The sequence below is a fragment of the Pseudogymnoascus destructans genome (assembly GCF_001641265.1).
Source record: "Pseudogymnoascus destructans isolate 20631-21 unplaced genomic scaffold scaffold_2, whole genome shotgun sequence".
NCBI classification, from domain to species: Eukaryota; Fungi; Ascomycota; class Leotiomycetes; order Thelebolales; family Thelebolaceae; genus Pseudogymnoascus; species Pseudogymnoascus destructans.
Genome location: NW_020167521.1, coordinates 2,004,891 through 2,030,443, shown reverse-complemented (window position 1 = coordinate 2,030,443; position 25,553 = coordinate 2,004,891). Strand labels below are relative to the sequence as shown.

The following is a 25,553-nucleotide window of genomic DNA, read 5'->3' as shown; positions in this document are numbered from 1 at the left end:
AAATCCAGGGACTAGCTGGTTGGTTCGGAGGGTGAGGTCAGAGGCGGTGTTGAGAGGCGACTGTTTGTTCACACGACCAGTAAGCGTAAGCTGACACCCGGAGAGTATACCTGGCGGACTGGAGCAGGGACAGCGAGTTGAGTGTAAAGTGAATTACACAACGTATTGTGAATCTGAAGTCGTTGCAGAAGGGCCAGGTAAGAGCAGGTCGGAACGCTGGTCCGGCCGATGGGGGGGGTTGAAGGAAGAAAGGGTTGAAGGTTTTGGGTGATCCAAGAAGGCGTGGTAACAGATCCCAAGTGTCCGAGGGTTATTTTTGATTGACAAGCCTCACAACAAGAAAGCACCAAGACGTAACCGAGGGCGAAAAGTGGTCGTGTGAAGGGTCGCGAAGGAGGGTTCGGAGGCGGCACGAAGAGAAATTTTTCTCTTCCGTTGTGGTCGAGGGCAAAAAAAAAACAAGAGGATGACGATGTGGGCGGGCGGGAGAGAGGAAAAGATGGGAGAATGGAGCAAGAAGTCGTGGGAGGCAAAAAGCAAGAGTCGCTCAGAGGGTCGGAGGTTCGGTCGGATAGAAGGGGAGGAGGGGACTGGGAGTAGAAGAATGTAGAGTGAAGGTAGTGGATAGTCAAGGTAGTCAAGGTAGTCGAGAAGGTAGTCAAGGTAGTCAAGGTAGTCAAGGTAGTCAAGGTAGTCAAGGTAGTCAAGGTAGTCAAGGTAGTCAAGGTAGTCGAGAAGGTAGTGGATAGTCGACAAGGTAGTCAAGGTAGTCAAGAAGGTAGTCGATAGTCGATAGTCAAGGTAGTACAGTACGGCGCCAAAAGGTTATGGGGAAAGCACAGACCCGTACGGAAAACGTATGGCGCCGTAGTGTAGTAAGGTAAGAGTATTGTAATAGTGGCCCAGTAACCCCCGGTAGGTCCCAGAAACCAGCGATGACGAGTTGAAATGAGGTGGTGGAGGGAGGGAGAGGAGTGGAGGGAGGAGGAGTGGAGGAGGAGGAGGAGGGAGGAGAAGGGGGGAGGATGAGGAGGAGGATGAGGAGGAGGGAGGAGAAGGGGGGAGGATGAGGAGGAGGGAGGAGAAGGGGGAAGGAGGAGGAAGGGAGAAGGGGATGGATGATGGGATTAGGGATAGGCTGGGATGAGGGAAAATAACTAATTATACATAAAATGGTAGAGTACATAATAGATACATGAATACGTGGCTTTGTTGACGATGAATTGGGTGGGAGTGTGGTGGGTGTGTATCTGCAGCAGAAGTAGCGATTAGTACCGCAGATGGACGTGGGACGTGGAGTGGACGTGGAGTGGACGTGGAGTGGACGTGGAGTGGACGTGGAGTGGACGTGGACGTGGACGTGGACGTGGACGTGGACGTGGACGTGCTGTTACATACAGACCAAGTAGTACTACATCTCCGAGGTATTCCAATACGAAACTATCCACTAACAGCAATTAAAAAGGACAAAGGACATCTCGAGAGAGCACGCATTACACATCCTCATCTCCGTCATCCCCATCGCGCCAACCGAACTAATTAATCGTGGAAGGAGAAAGTCATTGAGTGCACTACTGTACAATAAACTCCCTACTACAGTATGTCAAAAAAAAGCAAATCACTTTCGCGGCCGGCTGGTGGTGGCGGGTCATGAAGCATACCAGAACCAGAACCAGAACCAGAACCAGAACCAGAACCAGAACCAGAACCAGAACCACAACCAGAACCAGAACCACAACCAGAACCACAACCAGAACCACAACCAGAACCACAACCAGAACCACCACCTGCCGCTCTACCGAAAAAGGGGACTGTTGATGGGGATGCGTTTTTTGGCTCCCGCTTTAGGTAGAATTACCCCCCGAATCCAGTATAGCCCCTCCTCCTATTTTCCTTCTTTAGGGACGATTTTATACCACAAGTACTTATTTTGGACCGCGTCTTAGACATGGTGTCACGCCTGAGAACAGCGACAGCGACAGCGACAGCGACAGCGACAGCGACAGGCAGTGGTGGCAAAGTAACGTGCATCACTACACAGCCACAGCGACAGCGAAAGCGACAGGCAGTGGTGGCAAAGTAACGTGCATCACTACACTGTATCACCAGTCCGGCCAAGACCAACCTCCCTCACTTCGTACATCGTACATCCCATCCCATCCCATCCCATCCCATCCTCCTCCTCCGCAACACACCCAAAACACACCCAGTGTGACATGACATGACCCGACCGACTGCACAAGCCATCAATCAAGGCACGTTGATCGTTCCTCCTGCGTAAGCCAACCCCCCTGTCCTGGCTCTCACACTCGCTCTTCGCGGGCTGTTTCGCCGACTCAACTCATGACGAGGGCGACTCATGACGAGGGCGTGCATTGCAGTCCTGCACTGCTGCGCTGCTTATGCACAGGTACAGTCCTCTGGCAGCAAGTTACAGTAGCGGCTACGAATCTCGCCGCCCACGCGCGCCAGCACGGTGGTGATGGGCGGTGGCGGTGGGGGTGGCGGTGGGGGTGGTCGGTCACGGATGAGTACAGTATATATGCATCTCCGCCTCTGTGCATATACCAGCTCTTGCTTTGGGTTTGCTCGCCGAGTTTACCGTTTCTCTGCCCTGGACAGCGACGGTGCATACTGCACCTCCCCACTCACTCCAGACGCAGACTTTCTCCGGTCAGCGGCCAGCAGCGATAGCGATGTTGTAACGGTCCTACCTCTCCCACCTCTCCCACCTCTCTATGTAGGAGATACCGTCCTCTCCTCCTCACACCTACCTCCCGCAACAAATTCCCCTTACCCAATATCTCCATGCCACCAAGTGCCCCCCCAACCCAACCCCAAACCCCTCCGCTAGAAAACCGTCCGTCCAGAGATGCCGCACACCCCTTCTAGCCTTCCGCCCGCACATCCAGACCCTCCCGCCCAGCCGATCGACTCGCTCAGCATCCGGCTCGCCACACGAGCGCTCACCGCTGGCAGGATTACTAATAACAAGACTCCTCCGAGCCTCAGAGCTAGAATTTGCATCGGAGAGGGACACACGCGACCCCCACCGTTGCGGCAGCTGACGGTAAAGGGCTCTTGATAACTGCTGGACATGCATTATCATGAGCGAGGGGCTTTTTTTTTTCTGCTAGACATGCATTATCATGAGCGAGGGGCTTTTTTTTTCTTCACGATGGAAGAGCGCTGCTGCAGACTACCGCCGAATCTCTATGGTACGGCGTACAGTAAACCCCCCATCTAGAGCGGCGTACCTGACACCTGATACGCACACCTCACCAACCCTGCCCCTAGACGACCTACTCCAAACCACAGAGTATGCCGTCCGTGCATGTGGATCGTAATATCGCCGTTTACCCCCCTCCGTTCTTCCCGATATTAAACTCTACACGTACAGAACTGTACTGTACCGTCTCCGCGATCGCTTGAAGGAGGTGGTGAGTGTGTGCCCTCTACCCCCGAGTACCCCCCGCCAACCTCCTCTCCATCCCATCCCATGCCTTCCTTCCACTCACTCAACCAGGCGGCCAATGCACCTCCCCTCACCTAACCGGCTGCGCCCAACCCAACCCCTCCACCCCACCCCCCCCCCCCCCAAACCATCGCATCGATCGGCCTCGCAAACCAACTTAGTCACCCTACGCAACTTCAATATGTAATAACCCGCCGTCATCCCTCGCCTTATCGAGAGGGAGGAGGGGGGGCGCCACACCACCACAGTCCGGTTCTCGGTGTATCATCGTCGTTAGTGGCGGTGTTTTGGTGAAGGGGGCGCTCGCTTGACCCAAAACGTCTCCATTTAAAACGTGATTTACTAGCGTAGGGTTTAAACGAGCTCCTAATCACGTGGTGAAGGTCAACTCAGCCATCAATTTACATACATCTCATGTCGGCTCCTTCAACCTCCCAGCCTTTATCGAGTCATCTATCAGTAATTTAATGCCTTACTGATGTCTTTACCATAGATAGCACTCTATTATTGTAGATTCTCATCTATAGGACAACAATGTAATGGTGGGTGCACCAGATGTGAGAATCTAGCCACCCAAGGAAGGGATGATTTTACTAAGACAACACACTGTCTTAGGAAACAGAGCCAAAGGGTTGTAGCTTAGACTATTCCACAACGCAGCAATCAGGTGTGTGATGTAGTGAAGTGGTTCAGACAAGTTGCAACAAATGTTGAGTCTGGGAACTCAGGGGTAAGTCAGAGGTTAACACCTCACTGACTTTTCAGAAACAAGGAGTAACAAGATGAATGCTTGGAAGCTTGGAAAAGACGTGGAAGTATGTGATAGTCGATTTACTGTATTGCCTGCTTGCCCTTTCTTAAGGAAAGGGCAATCCTATTTATGCCAAAGGAGTGTAGTTCTCTCATTTTCCATGACTTTCCATGACTAACCAGGCTTGGTAAATGTATTAGAAATCAAGTGCGACCCACAACTAGCTTGCTAATCATGTAGCGAATGTAAGAGAATCCCATAGAACCATCTCTTGGGTTCCTAGCCTATAGGAAGTGAAAAGGAGGTCCAAGGTCAGAGTACCTATAGATAAATTATGTCATAACTTAACCAATCTTGTGGGTAACTAAGGAGCGATGACGTGTAATGAATCATAGAGGGTTGTAGAAGCTTCTAGAGCTATCGTTCATGTTCCTAGGCCTCTAGTTGGTAGATATATGCCATGTGGTAGTATTGGCCCACCTCTGTCATACTGACATTCGTTGCACTCAGTTTGCTATCAAACTCAAGAGCAAACTTAGAAATCTCCTCCTCAAACCTACAAGTCACCATACATATCTTGGCTTATCACACCAACAACAGAAGCAATACTACTCAACGATTGCTGCAAACTCTTCTACTACACCTGTTTATGCTACATACATCACGGCATATCATTTGGACACTCATTGAACAAGTTATTAAGAAAATATCCTCCTTAAGGGGGTGGGCCAATACTACCACATGGCATATCTCTACCAACTAGAGGCCTAGGAACATGAACGATAGCTCTAGAAGCTTCTACAACCCTCTATGATTCATTACACGTCATCGCTCCTTAGTTACCCACAAGATTGGTTAAGTTATGACATAATTTGTCTATAGGTACTCTGACCTTGGACCTCCTTTTCACTTCCTATAGGCTAGGAACCCAAGAGATGGTTCTATGGGATTCTCTTACGTTCACTACATGATTAGCAAGCTAGTTGTGGGTCGCACTTGATTTCTAATACATTTACCAAGCCTGGTTAGTCATGGAAAGTCATGGAAAATGAGAGAACTACACTCCTTTGGCATAAATAGGATTGCCCTTTCCTTAAGAAAGGGCAAGCAGGCAATACAGTAAATCGACTAGCACATACTTCTACGTCTTTTCTAAGCTTCCAAGCATTGATCTTGTTATTCTCTGTTTTTGAAAAGTCAGTGAGGTGCTAACCTCTGACTTACCCCTGAGTTCTCAGACTCAACATTTGTTGCAACTTGTCTAAACCACTTCACCACATCATACACCTGATTGCTGCATTGTGGAATAGTCTAAGCTACAACCCTTTGGCTCTGTTTCCTAAGACAGTGTGTTGTCTTAGTAAATTCATCCCTTCCTTGGGTGGCTAGATTCTCATATCTGGTGCACCCACCATTACAACCTCCTTAAGGAGGAGATTTTCTTAATAACTTGTTCAATGAGTGTCCAAATGATATGCCGTGATGTATGTAGCATAAACAGATGTAGTAGAAGAGTTTGCAGCAATCGTTGAATAGTATTGCTTCTGTTGTTGGTGTGATAAGCCAAGATATGTATGGTGACTTGTAGGTTTGAGGAGGAGATTTCTAAGTTTGCTCTTGAGTTTGATAGCAAACTGAGTGCAACGAATGTCAGTATGACAGTTGAGTAGTATTGCTCTTGTTGTTGGTGACAAGCCAAAATATGTATGGTGACTTGTAGGTTTGAGGAGGAGATTTCTAAGTTTGCTCTTGAGTTTGATAGCAAACTGAGTGCAACGAATGTCAGTATGACAGTTGAGTAGTATTGCTCTTGTTGTTGGTGACAAGCCAAAATATGTATAGTGACTTGTAGGTTTGAGGAGGAGATTTCTAAGTTTGCTCTTGAGTTTGATAGCAAACTGAGTGCAACGAATGTCAGTATGACAGTAGGGTAGATTTTCCTTATTAATAACTTGTTGAAAAGTGTCAAATGGATTTGCAAGTAGCAAAGATCGTATGCGTAGTGACTCTTCAGAATCCTTTTGAATTTGTCATACTGACATTCGTTGCACTCAGTTTGCTATCAAACTCAAGAGCAAACTTGGAAATCTCCTCCTCAAACCTACAAGTCACTATACATATTTTGGCTTATCACACCAACAACAAGAGCAATACTACTCAACGATTGCTACAACCATCTATGATTCATTACACGTCATCGCTCCTTAGTTACTGGGCCGATATTACCACATAGCATATCTCTACAACCCTCTATGATTCATTACATGACATCACTCATACTACCACATGACATATCTCTACCAACTAGAGGCCTAGGAGCATGAACGATAGCTCTAAAAGCTCCTACGAACCTCTATGATTCATTACATGTCATCGCTCTTTAGTTACCCACAAGATTGGTTAAGTTATGACATAATTTGTCTATAACATAATTTGTCTATGACATAATTTGTCTATAGGGGTACTCTGACCTTGGACCTCCTTTTACTTCCTATAGGCTACGAACCTAAGAGATGGTTCTATGGGATTCTCTTACGTCGACTACAGTTACCAAGCCTGGTAATCATGGAAAGTCTTGGAAAATGAGAGAACTACACTCCTTTAGCATAAATAGGATTGCCCTTTCCTTAAGAAAGGGCAAGCAGACAATACAGTAAATCAACTATCACATACTTCCACGTCTTTTCCAAGCTTCCAAGCATTCATCTTGTTACTCCTTGTTTCTGAAAAGTCAGTGAGGTGTTAACCTCTGACTTACCCCTGAGTTCCCAGACTCAACATTTGTTGCAACTTGTCTGAACCACTTCACTACATCACACACCTGATTGCTGCGTTGTGGAATAGTCTAAGCTACAACCCTTTGGCTCTGTTTTCTAAGACAGTGTGTTGTCTTAGTAAATTCATCCCTTCCTTGGGTGGCTAGATTCTCACATCTGGTGCACCCACCATTACAGAATTGTCTGTGGTCTTCCGCTTCATGGCTTTGATTTGAGGTGTTGGAGAAGGTTGTGAATTTCAGTATTCCCTGCCCTTTTAACAGTTTGGTGCCATATATATGCAATAGAGTCAGCTGAGATTCCAAGCTTCTTTTCAATCTCTCCATATGATGCGTTCATGTATACATGCAAGGTAATAATTGCAGCACGTAGTGGTATTGAGATTTCAGCCATTGTTGAGCATTACTTCATTGCTTCATTCACTCTCATATTCTACGCGTGTACATTTTCTACGCGTGTACTCGGGTACAAGTACATGGTGCTTGGTAGATTCCTACAATCTAATTGGCTGTTGTGCACAGACCCTGTGGAAACCTTTGGGCCGCACGAGTAACGTAATTCACCCTTGAGTGGGCCACACCCCCGAGTGGGCCACCCGCTCTTTTTTTCGCGCATCTACGCGTACATCTATCTTCTACCAACCACTATGCCACCAATTCGCAAGAAATCGAAACAGGATTTAGCCCATCAGGAAGGGCGCATCTTACTTGCAATACAAGCTATTCAAAGAGAAGAAATTAGCTCTATACGTGATGCAGCGATGCGTTTTCAAGTACCACGTACCACGCTTGCGTGACGCCTCAATGGTATCACAAATCGTGCAGATACGCGCCCTAGCAGCCATAAGATGACCCAAGAAGATGAAGAAGCGCTTAAAAAATGGGTGCTATCTATGGATGACCGAGGGGCAGCTCCGCGCCCACATATGGTGGGAGAAATGGCCAATCTGCTACTTGCTGCGCGCGGAATTGCACCACTGGGGGCAAATTGGGTTAGCAAGTACATCAAGCGCACCCCAAGCCTCAAATCACGATTCTCACGACGGTACGACTACAAGCGGGCCCAGCAAGAAGATCCACGAGTGCTATGTGAGTGGTTTAAGAGGGTTGAGAGTGCTATCACTATGTATGGTATTCTACCTGAGGATATCTACAATTTCGATGAAACTGGGTTCGCGATGGGGCTATGCGCGACAGCGAAGGTTGTTACTAGGGCTGAATACTATGGTCGTAGATCAGTTTTGCAGCCAGGTAATCGCGAGTGGGTAACTGTGATTGAAACAATAGGCGCTGAAGGATACGCCCTTCCACCTATGATCATCTTCAAAGGCAAACTATATAAGGAAAGCTGGTTCCAATCAGATATACCACAAGACTGGTGGTTTGAACTTAGTGCTAATGGCTGGACTACGGATGAAATTGGTCTAAGATGGCTAGAAAAACTATTCATCCCATATGCGCGTGCGCGTGGAAGATATCGACTTTTGGTCCTAGATGGACATGGCAGCCATCTTACGCCACGCTTTGATCAGCTATGCACTGAAAACAACATCATTCCTATATGTATGCCTGCGCATTCATCGCATCTTCTTCAGCCCCTAGATGTAGGGTGCTTTGCAGGATTGAAACGTGCATATGGAAGGCTAGTGGATCAGAAGATGCGAATGGGGATCAACCATATTGACAAGCTAGAATTCCTAGCTGCATATCCAACTGCTCGCACTGATGCATTTCAAACGAATACTATCCAGAATAGCTTTAAAGCAGCTGGATTACTACCATTAAATGCAGAAGCTGTGCTCTCAAAGCTTAATATATCACTGCGAACGCCAACCCCAGTGCCTAGTCGACCATCTAGCAGATCTAGTGTATATCAACCACACTGTAATGGTGGGTGCATCAGATATGAGAATCTAGCCACCCAAGGAAGGGATGATTTTACTAAGACAACACACTGTCTTAGGAAAAAGAGTCAAAGGGTCGTAGCTTAGACTATTCCACAACGCAGCAATCAGGTGTATGATGTAGTGTAGTGGTTTAGACAAGTTGTAACAAATGTTGAGTCTGAGAACTCAGGGATAAGATAAGTCAGAGGTTAGCACCTCACTGACTTTTCAGAAACAAGGAGTAACAAGATCAATGCTTGGAAGCTTGGAAAAGATGTGGAAGAATGTGATAGTCGATTTACTGTATTGTCTGCTTGCCCTTTCTTAAGGAAAGGGCAATCCTATTTATGCTAAAGGAGTGTAGTTCTCTCATTTTCCAAGACTTTCGATGACTAACCAGGCTTGGTAACTGTAGTCGATGTAAGAGAATCCCATAGAACCATCTCCTAGGTTCCTAGCCTATAGGAAGTGAAAAGGAGGTCCAAGGTCAGAGTACCTATAGATAAATTATGTCATAACTTAACCAATCTTGTGGGTAACTAAGGAGCGATGACGTGTAATGAATCATAGAGGGTTGTAGAAGCTTCTAGAGCTATCGTTCATGTTCCTAGGCCTCTAGTTGGTAGATATATGCCATGTGGTAGTATTGGCCCACCCCCTTAAGGAGGAGATTTTCTTAATAACTTGTTCAATGAGTGTTCAAATGATATGCCGTGATGTATGTAGCATAAACAGATGTAGTAGAAGAGTTTGCAGCAATCGTTGAGTAGTATTGCTTCTGTTGTTGGTGTGATAAGCCAAGATATGTATGGTGACTTGTAGGTTTGAGGAGGAGATTTCTAAGTTTGCTCTTGAGTTTGATAGCAAACTGAGTGCAACGAATGTCAGTATGACACACACACACCAGCTACGATTGCACAGCTCGCAAAGCACCAAAGATCAGCTAAATCCCTGCTGAAATATCGGTCAGAAAGGCCACCTACCCCTACAAAGCAGGTAATTGAGCAGATGTATAAAGCATGCAATGGAGCGATGAGAGCTATTCTTCTTTTAGAGAGGGAAAACAAGGATCTATGTGAGGCGAATCACAAACAGAAGAAGAAGAAGAGCCTATCTAATAAGCAGTTTGCTCATGAAGGGGGATTATCAGTTCAAGAAGCGCAGGGCTTGCGCTTTGGTCTAGGAGGTGCATCTACATCTGAAGGTGCAGCAGCAGCACTACCACTATTACCAGCACCAGCATTAGGTACACGACGTATATATACATGCAGTATATGTAGGATGCCTGGACATAGAGCTAATTACTGCCCCGAGAGAGATAATTAGGATTGAATGGCGTTTTGTTGAATTAAATGGCTCTAAGTGTAGAAATTGGATTGGGGGTGGCCCACTTGGGGGTGTGGCCCACTCAGGGGTGAATTACGTTACTATGAATAACTTTATCAATTTGGCCCGTTTTATGATTCTGGGGTTGCTGGAGCGGTTTGGTGGTTAGGGTTTACTTACGTAACCGCTTACAAATCCAGGGGTGTCCGCGATGTCGTTCGCTTAGTATTCGGACACCGGCGTCCGTATACTGGAACTCGTCTGTGGATGTCAAACTATTTGCCCGGTTTGGCGCAAATCCATGCTTTCGTAGCGGGATTTGTGCAAAATAAGTAAGGTTTGTTCCACCCCTTCCCCTCACGTGATGGAAAGGGGTTGTGTATGTTCGCCTGTCGACTTCCGTGTCATAAATCCCATTAGCATAAACATAGTCCTCTGCGAATGTTAGACCAGCCGATGAGGTGGATCTAGTATTCACCCAATTTTGCGCAAATGTCTGTTTGAACAGACACATTTGCGCAAAATTACAGGGGGGGTTTAACTTTCCCCTTTCATCACGTGGTGGAAAGGGGTTATGTGAGTGTGTCCCATGCTGTTGACTTCTGTGTATTCTAAGCCATGTATTAACAAAAGCATTTAGCAGGTAATCATTAGTTCGGACAGAGCGGTCAAACTTTATCCTGTTTCTGCACATTTTCCTCTTTCTACAGTCCATTCTGTGCATAACGACGCCTATATAAGTTGTATGTAACACGTGATATAAAGGGGGTAATTGTTCCCCCTCTGTCGCCTTCTGTGACTACTAATCCTCTTAACTAACAAACAGATTCCAACTGCCTTTAGTAAACAAAGGAGTATAATCGCTAGATCGACCAACCGGTCAAACTATTCCTCCGCTTTTGCGCGGATTTTCTGTATTGCAGCTCCTTTTGCGCATATTCAGGATGTCGACCAAGCTAGGTTTCAGCGCATATTCTAGGTTTTATAGTCCAATGCATTACGAGTATATTACGAATATATTCCGCAAATAATAGTTTTGGGCGCAAATCCCCGTTTCTACAGCCCGATTTGCGCATACTTATCTTGATGGCCAATTCCTATTTTGCATCTAGTTTACCAGCACGACGATGTCGCCCGAACGCTGTCTGAACTGTGTCCTGGCGCAGATTCTAGATTTTATAGCCTCTTGTGTGCGGAATCAGGATGTCGACCGAACTCTGTCTAAACTGTTTTAGAGCAGATTTCTAGTTTCATAGCCCCATCTGCGCAGGTTTGCGATATTGTCTGGACCATGTATGAAGTGCTTTTGGCGTAGATTCCTAGTTATAAAACCCCCCTTGCGCAAATATACGATGTGGACCGCATTCCATCTGTTCTAGTAGAAGCCTCCTAGTTTTTATAGACGTTTACTTCTTAGCCTACATTAAGCCTACATTAATGAATGCGAATGCATTCTGCATACGTTAGTTTTAGCCCGAACCGTTGAACTATTTTGGCGCAGCTTTCTGATTTTATAGCTCTTCTACGCACGTTGTCCGAACCCTGCCTAAACTGTTTTCGCGCAGATTGTACACTTTGTAGCTTCCTTTGCGCACGATGTCTGAACCTAGTATGAACAGCTTTTGGCGCAGATTCTAGATTCTATAGACCATTCTACGCAAATCCAAATCGACGATGTCGTCCGTACTCTATCTATCCTTCTTTAATTCTAGTACTAGATTATCGTTGTTATATCATATATATAGGGCCATCTTGCGTATATTGAGCCGGATTTGACGAAATGCATTCCTAATGAATTCCGCATACATTCATTTTTGCGCAGCTTCCTGTTTTTATAATCCATCGTGCGCAAATTCACAATATCATCCGTCTTGCCTCCGTATTTGCCCCCGTCTTGCATCCGTCTTGCCTCCGCCTTGCCCCCACCTTGCACCCGTATTGCCTCCGTCTTGTATCCGTCTTGCCTCTGTCTTGCCTCCGTCTTAAGTTCTAGCGCAAGATGCTAAGTTTCATAACCTGCCCTGCGCACATACACGATGCCATCCATGCAAAGCCCAGCCCACAGAGGTTGAGCAAGCAAGGGGAAAAGGGGTTGTAGAAAGGAGATTAGTTGCTATACCCAGCCTTCAAGGCTGTGCGAGTAAGTAAGGACGGGGCGGTAGGGTTGACCAAATGTAGAGCAGACGATGTAATATATATTCCTACATTATAACCCCATCTCCACCCCATAAAAAGATGGAGTAAAGTGACTTCGATATCCTCTCAGCCCATAAAACCCACCAGGCCACCACACCACACCCCCAATCAAACGCCAAACGCCGCCCATCCCATCATGCGCCCCCACCAAATAGGAACCACCCGCACCCCCTACAAAATAACACCCTTATCAATAACCAACCTCCCCCTCCTCCCATCCTCCACCTCCGTTCCCCACCCCCCCTTCCACACCCTCTCCCTCCCCAACGCCCTCTCAAACGCCTCCCTACACTCCCTCGGCAAAAGCTCCTTCACATCCTCTCGGACCCCCTCCAGGCCCTTAAACCCAAGATCCATATCCCCGCCATCCGGACCGGGTATCCCAAGGTGCGAGTGCGACGCGTTCTCGTACACGGTATCGACGATTAGGAAGTTCCGCGCGAGTTGCGGGGGTACGGGCGGGAAGATGGTGTCGCCGGTGGTGGGGGAGGGGGGAGTGGATGTGGAGGAGACGGTGATGGCTTGCATGCCGGCTGTTGCGGCGTCGATGGGGCCGACGGGCTCCCAGCGTGCGTGCGTGGGTTGCATGATTTGGGGGTATTGCATGGTGTTTGTGTGGGGGTCGTAGACGCCGGATAGGTTGCGGCGGCGGGTGGCGGCGAGGGCGGAGTTGAAGCGGCTGCGGGTAGATTAGTTTTTGTCGGGTTTCGGGGAAAATGTGACTGAGAAAAGGGGGGTAGTGGGCTTACCTAGCCTCAAGGGCGTGCTCGAGCATCCAATTCGTATCATTGACCATGACGCGGCGCTTCTTGGACTCTGCGGCCTTTCCAGCCTGTAGAGGCACCGTCGGGGCGCCGGAGTGGTACACAGAACTTGCGCCGTGCCAGGCGACGTACTGGTTCTTGTTGTACGCCTCGCCGACTTTAAAGGCATCATTCGGGTCCGCGAGCTCGCCCGCCACAACGCCCTCAGCCCTCGTCTTAGCAACCTCATAGTCATCATAGACGCGCTTTCCACCAACGATGATCTGGGCGCCAAACTCGCGGAAGACAGAGCGCGCAGTAACAATACCGATAGCACGGCCTTTGTACGAGTGCGGGATCAGTTCGCGGTCAATCAGATCGCGCTTCTCGTCGTCGTCGATGATAATCTTATATAACCGCTTATGCTTCGTGAAGAAGAGATAACTGTCGCGGAAACCCACGCAGCGCGCTGGTTCGGTCGATAACATGTATAAGCGCTGTCCGCGCCCGAGCACTGTGAACGTGCGGCACCTGTACTCGCGATCCCCCTGCAGATGGCCCATCTTATCCACCTTCGTCTCGCCCTCTGCGTCCTCTGGGAGAGACACCTCGTCGTTCTCAACATTCATCATGTTCCCCTCCTTATCAATCGGCTGCTGCGTGACATGCGACGGCCCCCCGCGCCTCGCCCAGCGCCCGCCTCCACGAGCGAAGCCGCCGCGTCCCCTTCCGCGCTTGGCAGGCGTGCTGGCAGGTGCGTCGCCGTCATCAGGGGTGTCCCAGCCTGGGGGCTTTATCTTGGGGGGGCGCCCGAGGCGGCGCTTGCGCGGGACAGGCTCGGGTTCGGGTTGCGGCGTGGCGGCTTCGGAGGGGGGTTCTGACTCCTGGGGGGCTGGGGTGCCGTCGTCCTCTGCGTCGGGGTCGTCGTCGTCATGGTCGCGGGGGGATACGGGGTCTGAGGTTGGGACGTCCGCCATGGTCTCGTCTTCGGGGTCTTCAATGGTCTGGGGGGTGTTCTCTGGAGCTTGAGGTTAGTATAGCTGTCGCGGGGGGACGGGGTGAATAAAAGATGAGCTTGAATTCGGGGGCATTGCAAACGTACTGAGGGCAACGGCAGCTTGCTTAGCTGCCGCTCTGCCTGGCCGTCTACCCATATTTGCGGAAGGCGCAAACGCGAGGGGCAATTGCTGGTAGCTTGGGATGGAACGAGTAGCTTCCGGTCTATACTTGGAATATTTGGCGTGTCACGGTCGCGAAGCTTGGCCTCGACGTTCAAGGTCACGTTTTCTGGCGTGTCGTCAATTTAGCGTCGCAATTGCAGCCTTGTAGCCTCAGGAGTCAAAATATTTTGATACCTCAGGCCTCAGGCATGTGTTGAACCATAAAATCGCTAGTACCTTTTTGGCTCCACACAACCATTTTATATGGGGCAATTCTGAAACGGAAGCGGGCGGGGACGGTTTCGGCACCATTGCGGGATCTCAGAGTAATATCAAATGAGGAGCCTTTCCGCCTCATTTTTTCATGGGTACTGTGGAGGTACCCAAAGTATTTTGCTTTTTTGCTTGCTGGGGGTTTATCGAGAGAGCACGGAGTATACAGTATACAGATGGTACTCCGTATACTCGAGTACATTCACTTCCCGCCGCTGGACCAATTCCGGACCCTGGATCCTCTGGCATCGCGCAAAATTTGCATGTGAATCGTGATATGAAAAATTACTCTACTCTACACCGCATGGTCCGGCAGTGCCCTTGACGTCCGCCATACCGTCAGAACTCAGCCTGCTCACCTCAGCCGGAGGAATGGGAAGAGACGGTGTGTGTGTGTAAGGCGCAGTGCTTGCTTTGCACGCGCTGAGCCGGGAATTGAGGACCGAGGCCCAAATACAATGTCTTGGACGGGCAATATCAAATATATCAGCTCGTCAAGGGAAACTGTTTCGCATCTGTGCCAGATACAAAGAAAATGATGCCGCAGTAAGTCCGTGGCGAGACGGTCAGATCTGTGCTCCCATAAGAATGAAATTTCCAGCACAATGCCAAGCATCCATGGAAGGGGGCTGAGAGGAGGCCCGAGTCAGTATGCATGGATGGATGTCTGGTAATCCTCCTCACTCGATCCCGTCTGCGCCATCTTGACTAGTAGAGTATGGGTACGTACTGACGGACGGAATGTCAGAGATCTTGCTTTTGACAGGATCCGAAAGATGGAGGGACGAAGAGAAGAACGGATAGAAAAATGGCGGACTTGGAAGGGATGGCCGCTGCCCGATGTGTGATGCGCGATACGGTAGATATTAGTCGATAAACCCAGCTTCCGATATCTTCCAGCTGGTGTGCTGAGGCTTGGGGGTCCCTTGAGGTTCCTTGGGATGATCCGAGATGAGCTCCGTACTCGGCTTAAAATAACTGTTAGGGACATCGATCCGCGGCGAAGCACAGGATGGACAGCCCTATCCCTATCCGGTACCCCCTTGGCCAGAGTATGGTAACCATTCACTCATGCCGAAAGTAGTCCCTCATACTTCAGTATACTTCAGTATGAGGGACTACTTTCCCTCATGAGTGAATGGTGTGTTTGTAAGAAAAAGGAGGCGCATGGGAGAATGGCCGAGTCCTTCCTGGCTGTTGTCTTTGCCGCCTGTGTCTCTCTAGATCCTTCTCTGCCTGCTTACGGGCCACGGCGGCATGGTGGTTACACGGCCAGGATACAGCTGTGCTTGGATTACTCGGTACTTGCATGAATCTCAGCTATAACCACTGTAGCGTCTGGACGACTGATCTGCTGTGTCTGTGGATTTTGTTGGGTCTTCTTGTCTGGCGTATCGGCAATCCCGCCCACAGATGACGTAGCCACGTATGGCAAAGATGTTTGGGAATAGCCAGGAGAAGGAAAGGAGAGCTTCCAGAAGGAAAGCATGAAGGGAAACAAAGGTCCGAGTGTTTTCTGTAGCATGGCGGGCGGGCTATTGCTCTGGCACAGGGTTTACAGCAAGTACGGTGCAATAACTTATAGCAACAATAATAATAGTAAGAATGGGGGAAATGGCGGCGGGCAACAAAAAGAAATGCATTCTTTATTGTTTCTCTATTTTTTGCTTGCTTTGTCTCCCGGGTCAGCACGCGCATATGTCCGAGGTGCATATGCCATGCCAGGGAGAGTATTTTGGGTTGTATCAGTCAGTACAGTACACACACAGTATGGAGCGGTTTATTACCATCAGCTCGCTTGTTATTAGCTGACGAGAAATGGAGACTGGAGACTGGAGACTGGAGACTGGAGACTGGAGAATGGAGAATGGAGAAAGAGAAGAGAAAAAACCCTCAATTCTCCTCTAATTCCCCTCCCATCTCCCCCGTTCGTCCCGGCCGAGAATGACGAGGCGTAGTCAATAGTACTCTACCACTCTAGGCGTGGACCGTAGATAGACCGTAGACCGCGGTGGCTCCGTCCGTCGTTGTTCCGTTTGTCAAGGCTTAAGGCTTGTGTGGATTGTGGTTTGTGGTTTGTGGTTGTGGTTTGTGGTTTGTGGTTTGTGGTGGTTTGTGGTGTGTGGTTTGTGTGGTGTGGTTTGTGTGGTGTGGTTTGTTGGTTGCGTGTTGTGGAGCCCAAAATAACACTACGGAGTAAGAGGACTACTTACCTACACGGCTACTACGGCTAAGAGGACTACCTACCTACACGGCTACTACGACTACCTACCTACATGGCTACTACGACTACTCTACGTGGTACTCCGTTCCGTCTACTACCGTCCACTATACCACACTCTCCCACACTCTCCCACACTATCCCACACTATCCCACACTATCCCACACTATCCCACACTATCCCACACTATCCCACACTATTCCTACTTTTAGTTACTCCCGTAACGAAGTCAAAATCACCCCCCCCCCAAATAATCGCGCTCTTTGATGGCTTATTCCCTTATGCGCTCTATCTTTACTCCTTCCTCTCTTCCTCCTCTACAAAACCCCCAAAACAATATCAAACTGCTGCTCGAATATAAATCGGGCTCCCTATATTTTTGATAACCCCCCCAAACCCCCCAACCCCCCAACCCCCCCCCCCTCCCGGCCAGACATAGCCAAAATCGACCCCGCCTACGCGTTGTCTGCCACTACCACGATCCGTTCATCGTCATTTGCATATTGACTGCTGCCCTTCCCCCCATCTACCCAAAAGAACCATTTGCTTCTGATCCAAAAGCTTCACACACGCTCCCTTGTGGTACTGTCGAACCTGCTCACGAAATCTACCTACGAATCTACGAATCTACGAATCTACGAATCTCCCACCTTGACGCCAGTTAACGATTGCCGCCTATACCACAACCACGAACCACAACAATCAAATTCAGCACCGTTTTCATGCACATTGTGACCATCTGGGATCCGAGATACCTGTATACACTCACAAAATGACGGGAACTGAGACAGCTTCGGGCGGTGGCGCCCAAGACATGTTGAGGAAAGCAACACAGGCCTTGATGTCAAGGTACGCCAAATCCTATCCCCCCAGACACGTTTGTGTGGCTTTTGTTTGCTCTGTTGGCACTGCCGGCACCTTTGGGAGAGTCGCGACTTCCCAGATATAAATGCGACCTATGCGGCTCCTAAAATTGTTTTCCCATGCTTCAGTTTCATAATCGCACCTATCCTGCAACGTTACTTCGATACCCCGCCGTTGATGTATCTTTGCTCCAGCACTGTACTTACCTCGGGGAGAACATATCCCCGTTGGATCAAAGCTTATCACAGCTGATGCAACTGCATCTGTTCCAGCACCGCCCTGTTCTGAGAAGAATGAGACACGAAGTTTTGTGATCATTCGGGCTGGTTCCTCGATACTACACTGACTCAAAACCCCGCTCTTTTACTTCGTCGACAACCATGTATCCGTCGCCACGCTCAGAAAACGGCGAATTGGCTCGAATATACCTGGACGACCAAGCTGACAAGACTATGTTCTTTAGTAAATCTGGCGAAGATGACGCGAACGATCACATTGACTCCGACACTCCTCGATCGGGAGTCGCGACACCGAAACCTGATCCGTCCGATAAGCGGTTGCCTGGGATTATGCACAGTTATTTTCAGGTTGGTCTCAATTCTGGTTCTTCTGAAAATCCAATTTCTACTCCTACAGTTGGGACCGAGGCGGAGAATCCGCCGGTGCTCCATGTACGGGAGACGACGACGGAGCTTGATGAGAATCTGTCAGCAACAGGAGGTTATAGTCGCGAGAACTCAAGTGGCGATAGTGAGGGCTCCCCTTGCCTCTTGCCACATGAGAAAACAGAACGCCGAGCTCCGTCGGCAGCAGATGGCGCGTCACATAATCCACATCCTTACCCAACTCCGCCGGTTTCCAAGCCACCTTCCGTTCGAAAGTTGAGATCCAACGATTCGACGGCTGAAGATGGGGAAGCTGCGAGCCCGGAGCTTGCATCTCCTACATCCCAGATTGCGTTGCCACATCACAAGACCATATCTGAATCCATACTTCCCAAATTTGGCGCTTCTTCAATGTTGAAGACGTTATCCAACATTTTGACTCCCTCGAACGTCCTTGCTTCCCATATCTCGACTCCAAAAGAGCCAACTCTTGCGACTGCACCAGATACCCCAGTTCATTCGCGTATTGCTTCTGGTTCAGTTTCTGATTCTTTATCATATGATATGCTCAAGAAGCTAACGATTGGCGATGAAAAGAGCCATCCTGCGACACCAACACGAGCCCTCTCGAACAACACTTCCACTTCAGACAACAGTGACCATGGCCACGAGCTAGTTCACAAAAGACCCTCGGGCTTGTCTGAGTCGAAGTCGAGCAGCTCCGACATAAGCGGTGCACCCGTGAGAGCACCACGAGGGAAGCTCACCGTGAAGATCGCCGAGGCACGAGGCCTGCGCCGAAGCAAGGACCCCTACGTTGTAGCAGTATTCCAACGCAACGAGCTTGTTTCCAAGGGCCCGCGATCCGAGGATGAGGATGACGAAGATGAAGAGGCGACGATCAGCCCACCTCCGGGTGGTATCCCAATCTCGCGCCAACCTAGCGACTCTGGCAGGCCAATGGCAATTCCAATGAAGAGCCGCCAAAGCAGCAACAACAGCGACCCGGAACCCCGAGACTTCAAGATTAAAAGTCGTCGATCGATGACAAACCCGAAGTGGGAAACGGAAGCTGTCTTGTAAGTTTACCACGAGACCCATTCCTCTCAACATTAGGCTAACTTTGCAAAGTGACGTCGTTGGCGATGAATCCAGGGTCAGCGTCAGCGTCTACGACCGCGGCTCCTTGTCCGAAGATTTCTTGGGTCACGTAGACTTTAACCCCGAGCTATCAGAGTATGACACGGCTCCGGTCAAGGGCTGGTATCCTCTACGGGACAGGAAGGGCGAGGAGGACTCTTCGATCGGCGAAGTATACGTCGAAATTTCGTTCGAACGGACGGATAAGAGACATTACGGACCGGAAGACTTCCAAATCCTCAAGCTCATCGGAAAGGGCACATTCGGCCAAGTCTACCAAGTCCGAAAGAAGGACACCAAGAGAATTTACGCGATGAAGGTCCTCCAAAAGAAGGTCATTGTGCAGAAGAAGGAAGTTGCACACACTGTTGGTGAGAGGAATATCTTGGTCCGCACAGCTATGACCGAGTCTCCCTTCATTGTCGGCCTCAAATTCTCGTTCCAAACACCTACCGACTTATATCTCGTCACTGACTACATGTCTGGTGGCGAACTCTTCTGGCATCTACAGAAGGAAGGCCGCTTTGATGAAAACCGTGCCAAGTTTTACATCGCAGAGCTCATTCTTGCACTTCAGCATCTGCATCTGCACGACATTGTCTATCGCGATCTCAAGCCAGAGAATATTCTGCTTGATGCCAATGGACACATTGCACTCTGCGATTTTGGCCTATCAAAGGCAAACTTGACGAAGAATGATACAACGAACACATTTTGCGGGACCACAGAGTACCTCGCACCTGAGGTACTACTCGACGAGGCCGGCTACACCAAGATGGTCGATTTCTGGTCACTTGGTGTACTGGTATTCGAGATGTGCTGTGGCTGGAGTCCCTTTTACGCGGAAGATACCCAACAAATGTACAAGAATATTGCCTTTGGGAAAGTACGCTTTCCCAGGGATACGTTATCGACAGAGGGCCGCAACTTTGTTAAGGGCCTTCTGAATCGCAACCCCAAGCACCGTCTCGGCGCTATTGACGACGCGGAGGAGCTCAAGAGGCACCCATTCTTTGCTGACATCGACTGGGAGGCTCTCACGAAGAAGCTGATCACTCCTCCCTTCAAGCCCAAGCTCAAGTCGGAGACGGACACCTCGAACTTCGATCCCGAATTCACCAATGCCCTTAACGGCGCCTCGTCGCTCAACGCACGTGCCGCAGCCCTGGCTGCCGGTATCGTGACGTCAACCCCGCTGTCGCCCGGTATGCAAGCCAACTTCAAGGGTTTCACCTTCGTGGACGAGAACTCCATTGATGATCACTTCCAAGACCGCGCCAAGTACGACATTGACGAGATAGACGAGGCCTGGGACGACCGCGAGGGCAAGACGAACCGCATGAGCGGCATCGTCAAGTCGCACCCCAACGAGGATAGCAGCATGATCAACGGCGAGCATTTCGACATGTAAAAGCTCTGGTAGTTGACTCGTCGTCGGAGGGAGGATCTATATATCTTTTATTCTTGGTTTCCATCATCAACATCATTATCGTCATCGGGGACTGTTTTTTGGGGTATCGACACGCATAGGTTGCGGAGTTTATTATAGTCTTATCTTTTTTGTCCTCGCTTGCTTCGTCGCTTGCTTGCTTTGCATTTTTTGCATTTTGGATAAAGGCGTATATTTGTGTTGGCATGAAGACGGTGCAACCCGGCCATTCGTTGTTTGGAGACGGGATTGGGGAGACGGGGGGTGTGCTTGGTGTACTAAGCCTCGGAGGATGATACCACAAGCTAGTTTTTTTGAAAGTTTTTGGGGAGGATGGTGAGAGTGAAGAGTCGTTTTCATGATGAATAGTTGTGGCTTGGCTGGCTATGGAGACGTCTGTCCAGTGAGGAACTCGTTGGATGGGGGGTGGGGGGCGTGATGTTTTGTATATCTCTTCACACCGTAGTTAGTCAGGAATGCTTGGGTCATGGGTATTGTGCTGTGCTGTGCTGTGCTGTGCTGTGCTGTGCTGTGCTGTGCTGTGCTCTGCTGTGCTCTGCTGTGCTGTGCTTGTCTTTTGTGCGTGATTGTTGTAGTTTGATCGGAGGGGGTGGTCTTGAAGTAATGGATGTGTTTTTTGGTGTGAATAGGGTTCCGTAGATTGTTTAGTAATTTATGCCAGTGATTGCATTCGAGGCTGAAATACTCTCTTATGTCTTTTCTGCTGTGAAGTGATTCGTACTGGTGTGGAGGTCCATGTATGTGTTTCTGCGTTGTTCGTAACATACATATATAACTATGTAAGCTAGGTATTATTTCTTATTTATTGCAGGGGGAATAAAAATAAATATTGATACTCCGCACAACCAGCAGCCTTCGTATGGTGCAATCAATATATATCCACGACTGCGGCCTAAAAAAAGAATTAACCCCGTGAATTGTAAATGGAAATGGAATGCAAACCGTCCAGTACTCATAGAGTATTCCGAGCACGCCTCCAAACTCCGTACGCACGCTACGCTCCGGCGAGGCATATTAAATTACTTACCGCACGTAGGTTTACTTCCTTCCACCCGTGGTAATCGATACAATGGATAGCGTTATCATACTCTATACAAAATAGGAATACCTGTCTTTAATGATGTGATTTTCGGTGCCATTGGAGTTTTATTTTATATATATAGGCCCTGTACGAGAATATATGAACACCGGACCTGCAAGGATGTAGTCCCTGGCCGCAGCCTATTATTATTTGATATCCTACTGCACTGTATTTATCTTGATCTTTGATTAGAACCTTTTAGTTATAATTATATTTTTGTTAAATTTGATGGGTGTTGTTTCTTGTTAGGATAAATATTCAGGGGAGAGCTGTGAAATCAACCTATATACCCCACAACGTGCATATAATTCAAGTTGTAGAGGACTGAAGAATGCAATACACCTTTTGGATCAGCTTAACAGATTGGCGAACCATTCTTGAAATTTCACAGCAATTCACAACACAGTAGCATAGACACACCCCTCAAATCGCCAAAAAACGCGTAAAGACACAAAGTAACGATCAAGTACAAGATCTATGCCGGGATTGATATACATATGGCCTCTCATACCACTCTATAGTGTTCTAAACCATCACAACCGTCTTTAGGACCAGCGCGAGCAATCTAGTGCTTGGCAGACTCCTCCTCGGGCTCCTCGAACCAATCCTGCTCCACGGCAGCCTCGGAGCCAGCCTCAGCCTGGCCCTCGATCTCAACAGTCGAGTCCTCGTAGGCCTTCAGCTCCTTGGCGATGTCGGTCTCCTCGGGGGAGGTAGGGGTCTGGGGGGGGTTGAACTTGAGGACGTGTCCCTCGGCGTCGGAGGCCTTGACTGGGGCGGGCTTGTAGGCCTTGAGCTCCTTCAGGTACATGTCCTGCACGAGATCGGCTGCAGGATAAATAGTTAGAATCTTGTATAGACACGCAATTGGAGATGTAGTATCGAGAGGGGAGTCGTACCTTGACGGACAGCAGTCGGGGTGATGATGGTGCGCTTGGAGATGAATTGGCTCCGCGCGAGGCGGGCGAACGAGGAGCGCTGGCGGAAAATCAGTAATTGTTCATCAGCAAGAGATCAATGGCAGCGTACCGAAGCGCGGATAGACTGTGCGAGCATGGTGACGAGGTGAATGGGGCTCAATTGACCGTTGACAGACAGCTTCCAGCACCTTCAAATCTGTTCCGGGAGTCGTCGAACGCTAGCCGAGACGAATATCGCCCGGATCACGTGGTCGCGAGAAGTAGCCGCAAGAATCCCCTTAGCGCCGCTTCGTGGCGTGCGTGTGCGTAATTGTGACTGCGACACGCCAGCCCTGCCTCATTCTTTTCTGCGTCATTCCACGTCCAACGTCTGCTTCAGCACCCGCCGCGAAGAACGACTTACCCATCGCCGAAGGACCTACAAAGTTGCTGGCCATCTTGATAGCGACAGGTAAACCGTCTTCAGCCGATCTTTCTACAGTCTGCGGGGTTGGATATTCGACTTCGGAGACGCCTTTACTGGTTCAGATCGATCGCAGGTGTGCAGAGTGGCCCGGTGTCAACTATCCTGACTTAGGAGCCAGTCTCTCAACTTCAAGATACTCATTCTTTAAATCTCATACTTCACCTTGTGCGTCGACTGCTTTTGACGATCTGCTGAGATCGAAGCGAATATCGCCACAGCCTTGGCTTCACTTCAACCTCAGTGAACATCAAGTAGAATTCAAGTGACAACCCTGCGGAGATCGCTTTCAACAGCGCGAACCTTCAAAGCGTAACTACTTCAGTTGGCACTGGAGTTCTCTCCAGACCAAACCGGCAAACTGCATTCTCCGCTTTTCGTCAAGTTCCATACGAAACGACTCTGCACAACACCCACAAAAGACCTGAAAACACGCTTTCTGGTTACCAAGAAGAAGAAGTCTCTGCCCAAAGAGAAGGTTTCCCCGCGGCAGATCTTATGTGATACTAGAAATATATACCACAAGAAGAACGCATACGAACCCAAGATGGCTACCACTACCGCCACCGCTCCTGGCGAGACAGACCCGTATATCGAGAACCTGAATATGCAGATGATATGCAAGGAGTGCAAAGAATTCCCGCCCAACCTGGTTGAAGAGTTTTCCTCTGGCGACATGGTCTGCGGCTCCTGCGGCCTCGTCCTTGGAGATCGGATTGTCGATACACGTTCCGAGTGGCGCACTTTCGCAAACGATGACCAAGGCAACGACGACCCATCCCGTGTCGGAGACGGCGCGAACCCGCTCCTCAACGGATCTCAGCTCTCCACGACCATTGCATTTGGCGATGGTTCTGGCCGTAGCCGCGATCTTCAGCGCGCACAGAACAAGTCTGCTCATGACAAGGGCACCAAGAACCTTTTGGCAGCATACAAGGAGATCGGCGCCCACTGCGACGCCATTGGAATCCCCAAGACCGGCGCTGATGTAGCCAAGCACCTGTTCAAGATGGTGGATGATGCGAAAGCATTCAAAGGGAAGTCCCAAGAAGCCCTCATCGCCGGGTGCATCTTCATCGCCTGCCGCCAGAGTGGAGTCCCCCGTACCTTCCGCGAGATCTACGCCTTGACGAAGGTTTCGAAGAAGGATATCGGCCGCACCTTCAAGGCGCTGGAGAAGTTCTTCGCCAGCGACGAGAATAAGGCGGCGCTGACAAATGGTAAGTTGTTATTGCTATACACACTAATCTATTCTCCCATATTAACCGCGTGGTGTGTGAAGGCTCCCTCGCGCAAACGGACGCGTACCAAGCGACGACCTCTACGAACGCCGTAGACCTCGTCGTGCGCTTCTGCTCGCAGCTCGGCCTGCACGGCCAGCAGTTCGTCAAGGTCTCCCAGGGCCTCGCGGACAAGGTATCCACCATGGGCGACCTCGCCGGCCGCTCCCCGCTCTCCGTCGCCGCCGCGTGCATCTACATGGCCAGCCACCTGCTCGGCAAGCCCAAGAGCGCGCGCGAGATCGGCAACATGGCTGGTGTCAGCGACGGTACCATCCGCACCGCGTACAAGTTCCTGTACCAGGATCGCGAGCGCCTCCTCGAGCCTGAGTGGCTCGCTGGCGGGAAGGGCAAGATGGAGAATCTGCCTGCCAGCTGAGCCTACTGCTGCTTCTTGCGACGGCGCCACGAAAGGAGTGACATCCCTAATTCGTGGCTGCGTTGGCGTTTTTGCGAATACCCCGCCTTTCGAGTCCTGCTCTGTGCTGGACGAGCGGCTTTTGAGGGGGTTGCTTTTTTTTTGTGCGACGAAAACGGTTTCTTGAACGCGCTACATCGGTGATTCGATATTCGCGCGCGCGCTGATAACTGCTACTCTGCACACTTGCACTGGTCTCGTCTTCCATCTCGGAATTTTTATTTGCGGAAGGCTCCCCTGGCCCAGCAGGGAGAGAGAGGGCACGAACGGAATAAGATGTAATTACACAACAACACACGACCTCTCACACTCTCACCATAATAAGAAGAGGCCAAAAGCCCTCTGGAGAAAATTGTTGATAGAGGCATCCAAAGATAGGCATGCGGGCATTGCATTTTACATACCAAAAACAGACTCAGCTGGGCAACTACTATTTTTGTAGATGGATGGGGAAGGGGGAGGGAGATACAGACGCAGATACATAAAAAATAGAAAATGGGGATGTAAAAAACAGACTCATCTTG

General features: G+C 49.5%; 6 protein-coding genes across 6 annotated transcripts; 2 read left to right on the top strand and 4 right to left on the bottom strand.

Annotated features, from left to right (window-relative positions):
* Positions 1-11,914: 11,914 nt before the first annotated feature.
* On the bottom strand, positions 11,915-14,403 carry VC83_01272 (uncharacterized protein). The gene is made up of 3 exons (XM_024464955.1): positions 14,256-14,403; positions 13,160-14,171; positions 11,915-13,089 (listed from the first exon to the last, which is right to left on the bottom strand). The coding sequence occupies exons 1-3, from the start codon at positions 14,305-14,307 to the stop codon at positions 12,582-12,584; spliced, it is 1,572 nt and encodes a 523-aa protein (XP_024327689.1). The 5' UTR covers positions 14,308-14,403; the 3' UTR covers positions 11,915-12,581.
* Positions 14,404-15,232: 829 nt separating this feature from the next.
* On the bottom strand, positions 15,233-15,577 carry VC83_01271 (uncharacterized protein; the record flags this gene model as incomplete). Its single annotated transcript, XM_024464954.1, has 1 exon — positions 15,233-15,577. One exon carries the CDS (start codon positions 15,575-15,577, stop codon positions 15,233-15,235), a length of 345 nt encoding a protein of 114 aa, XP_024327686.1.
* Positions 15,578-17,229: 1,652 nt separating this feature from the next.
* VC83_01270 (uncharacterized protein) lies at positions 17,230-21,394 on the top strand. The gene is made up of 4 exons (XM_024464953.1): positions 17,230-17,657; positions 18,136-18,259; positions 18,875-19,356; positions 19,409-21,394. Exons 1-4 carry the CDS (start codon positions 17,581-17,583, stop codon positions 20,826-20,828), a joined length of 2,103 nt encoding a protein of 700 aa, XP_024327687.1. The 5' UTR covers positions 17,230-17,580; the 3' UTR covers positions 20,829-21,394.
* A 784-nt stretch (positions 21,395-22,178) lies between these two features.
* Positions 22,179-23,074, bottom strand: VC83_01269 (uncharacterized protein). The gene is made up of 3 exons (XM_024464952.1): positions 22,978-23,074; positions 22,848-22,926; positions 22,179-22,776 (listed from the first exon to the last, which is right to left on the bottom strand). The coding sequence occupies exons 1-3, from the start codon at positions 23,002-23,004 to the stop codon at positions 22,514-22,516; spliced, it is 369 nt and encodes a 122-aa protein (XP_024328001.1). The 5' UTR covers positions 23,005-23,074; the 3' UTR covers positions 22,179-22,513.
* Positions 23,075-23,146: 72 nt separating this feature from the next.
* On the bottom strand, positions 23,147-23,475 carry VC83_01268 (uncharacterized protein; the record flags this gene model as incomplete). The annotated part of the gene is made up of 2 exons (XM_024464951.1): positions 23,147-23,382; positions 23,442-23,475. The coding sequence occupies 2 exons, from the start codon at positions 23,473-23,475 to the stop codon at positions 23,147-23,149; spliced, it is 270 nt and encodes an 89-aa protein (XP_024328000.1).
* On the top strand, positions 23,196-25,530 carry SUA7 (transcription initiation factor IIB). Its single transcript, XM_024464950.1, has 2 exons — positions 23,196-24,551; positions 24,614-25,530. Exons 1-2 carry the CDS (start codon positions 23,879-23,881, stop codon positions 24,988-24,990), a joined length of 1,050 nt encoding a protein of 349 aa, XP_024328007.1. The 5' UTR covers positions 23,196-23,878; the 3' UTR covers positions 24,991-25,530.
* The last annotated feature ends 23 nt before the right edge of the window (positions 25,531-25,553 follow it).

Coding starts and splice junctions, on each gene's coding strand:
- VC83_01270 (XM_024464953.1), top strand. CDS start 17,581: ATGACGGGAACTGAGACAGCTTCGGGCGGTGGCGCCCAAGACATGTTG. Junction 18,260..18,874: donor TTATGCACAGTTATTTTCAG/GTTGGTCTCAAT, acceptor GGCGATGAAAAG/AGCCATCCTGCGACACCAAC. Junction 19,357..19,408: donor TGGGAAACGGAAGCTGTCTT/GTAAGTTTACCA, acceptor AACTTTGCAAAG/TGACGTCGTTGGCGATGAAT.
- SUA7 (XM_024464950.1), top strand. CDS start 23,879: ATGGCTACCACTACCGCCACCGCTCCTGGCGAGACAGACCCGTATATC. Junction 24,552..24,613: donor TAAGGCGGCGCTGACAAATG/GTAAGTTGTTAT, acceptor TGGTGTGTGAAG/GCTCCCTCGCGCAAACGGAC.
- VC83_01272 (XM_024464955.1), bottom strand. CDS start 14,307: ATGGGTAGACGGCCAGGCAGAGCGGCAGCTAAGCAAGCTGCCGTTGCC. Junction 14,172..14,255: donor GCAAGCTGCCGTTGCCCTCA/GTACGTTTGCAA, acceptor CTCAAGCTCCAG/AGAACACCCCCCAGACCATT. Junction 13,090..13,159: donor GAGCACGCCCTTGAGGCTAG/GTAAGCCCACTA, acceptor ATCTACCCGCAG/CCGCTTCAACTCCGCCCTCG.
- VC83_01269 (XM_024464952.1), bottom strand. CDS start 23,004: ATGCTCGCACAGTCTATCCGCGCTTCG. Junction 22,927..22,977: donor CACAGTCTATCCGCGCTTCG/GTACGCTGCCAT, acceptor ATTTTCCGCCAG/CGCTCCTCGTTCGCCCGCCT. Junction 22,777..22,847: donor CCCGACTGCTGTCCGTCAAG/GTACGACTCCCC, acceptor TTTATCCTGCAG/CCGATCTCGTGCAGGACATG.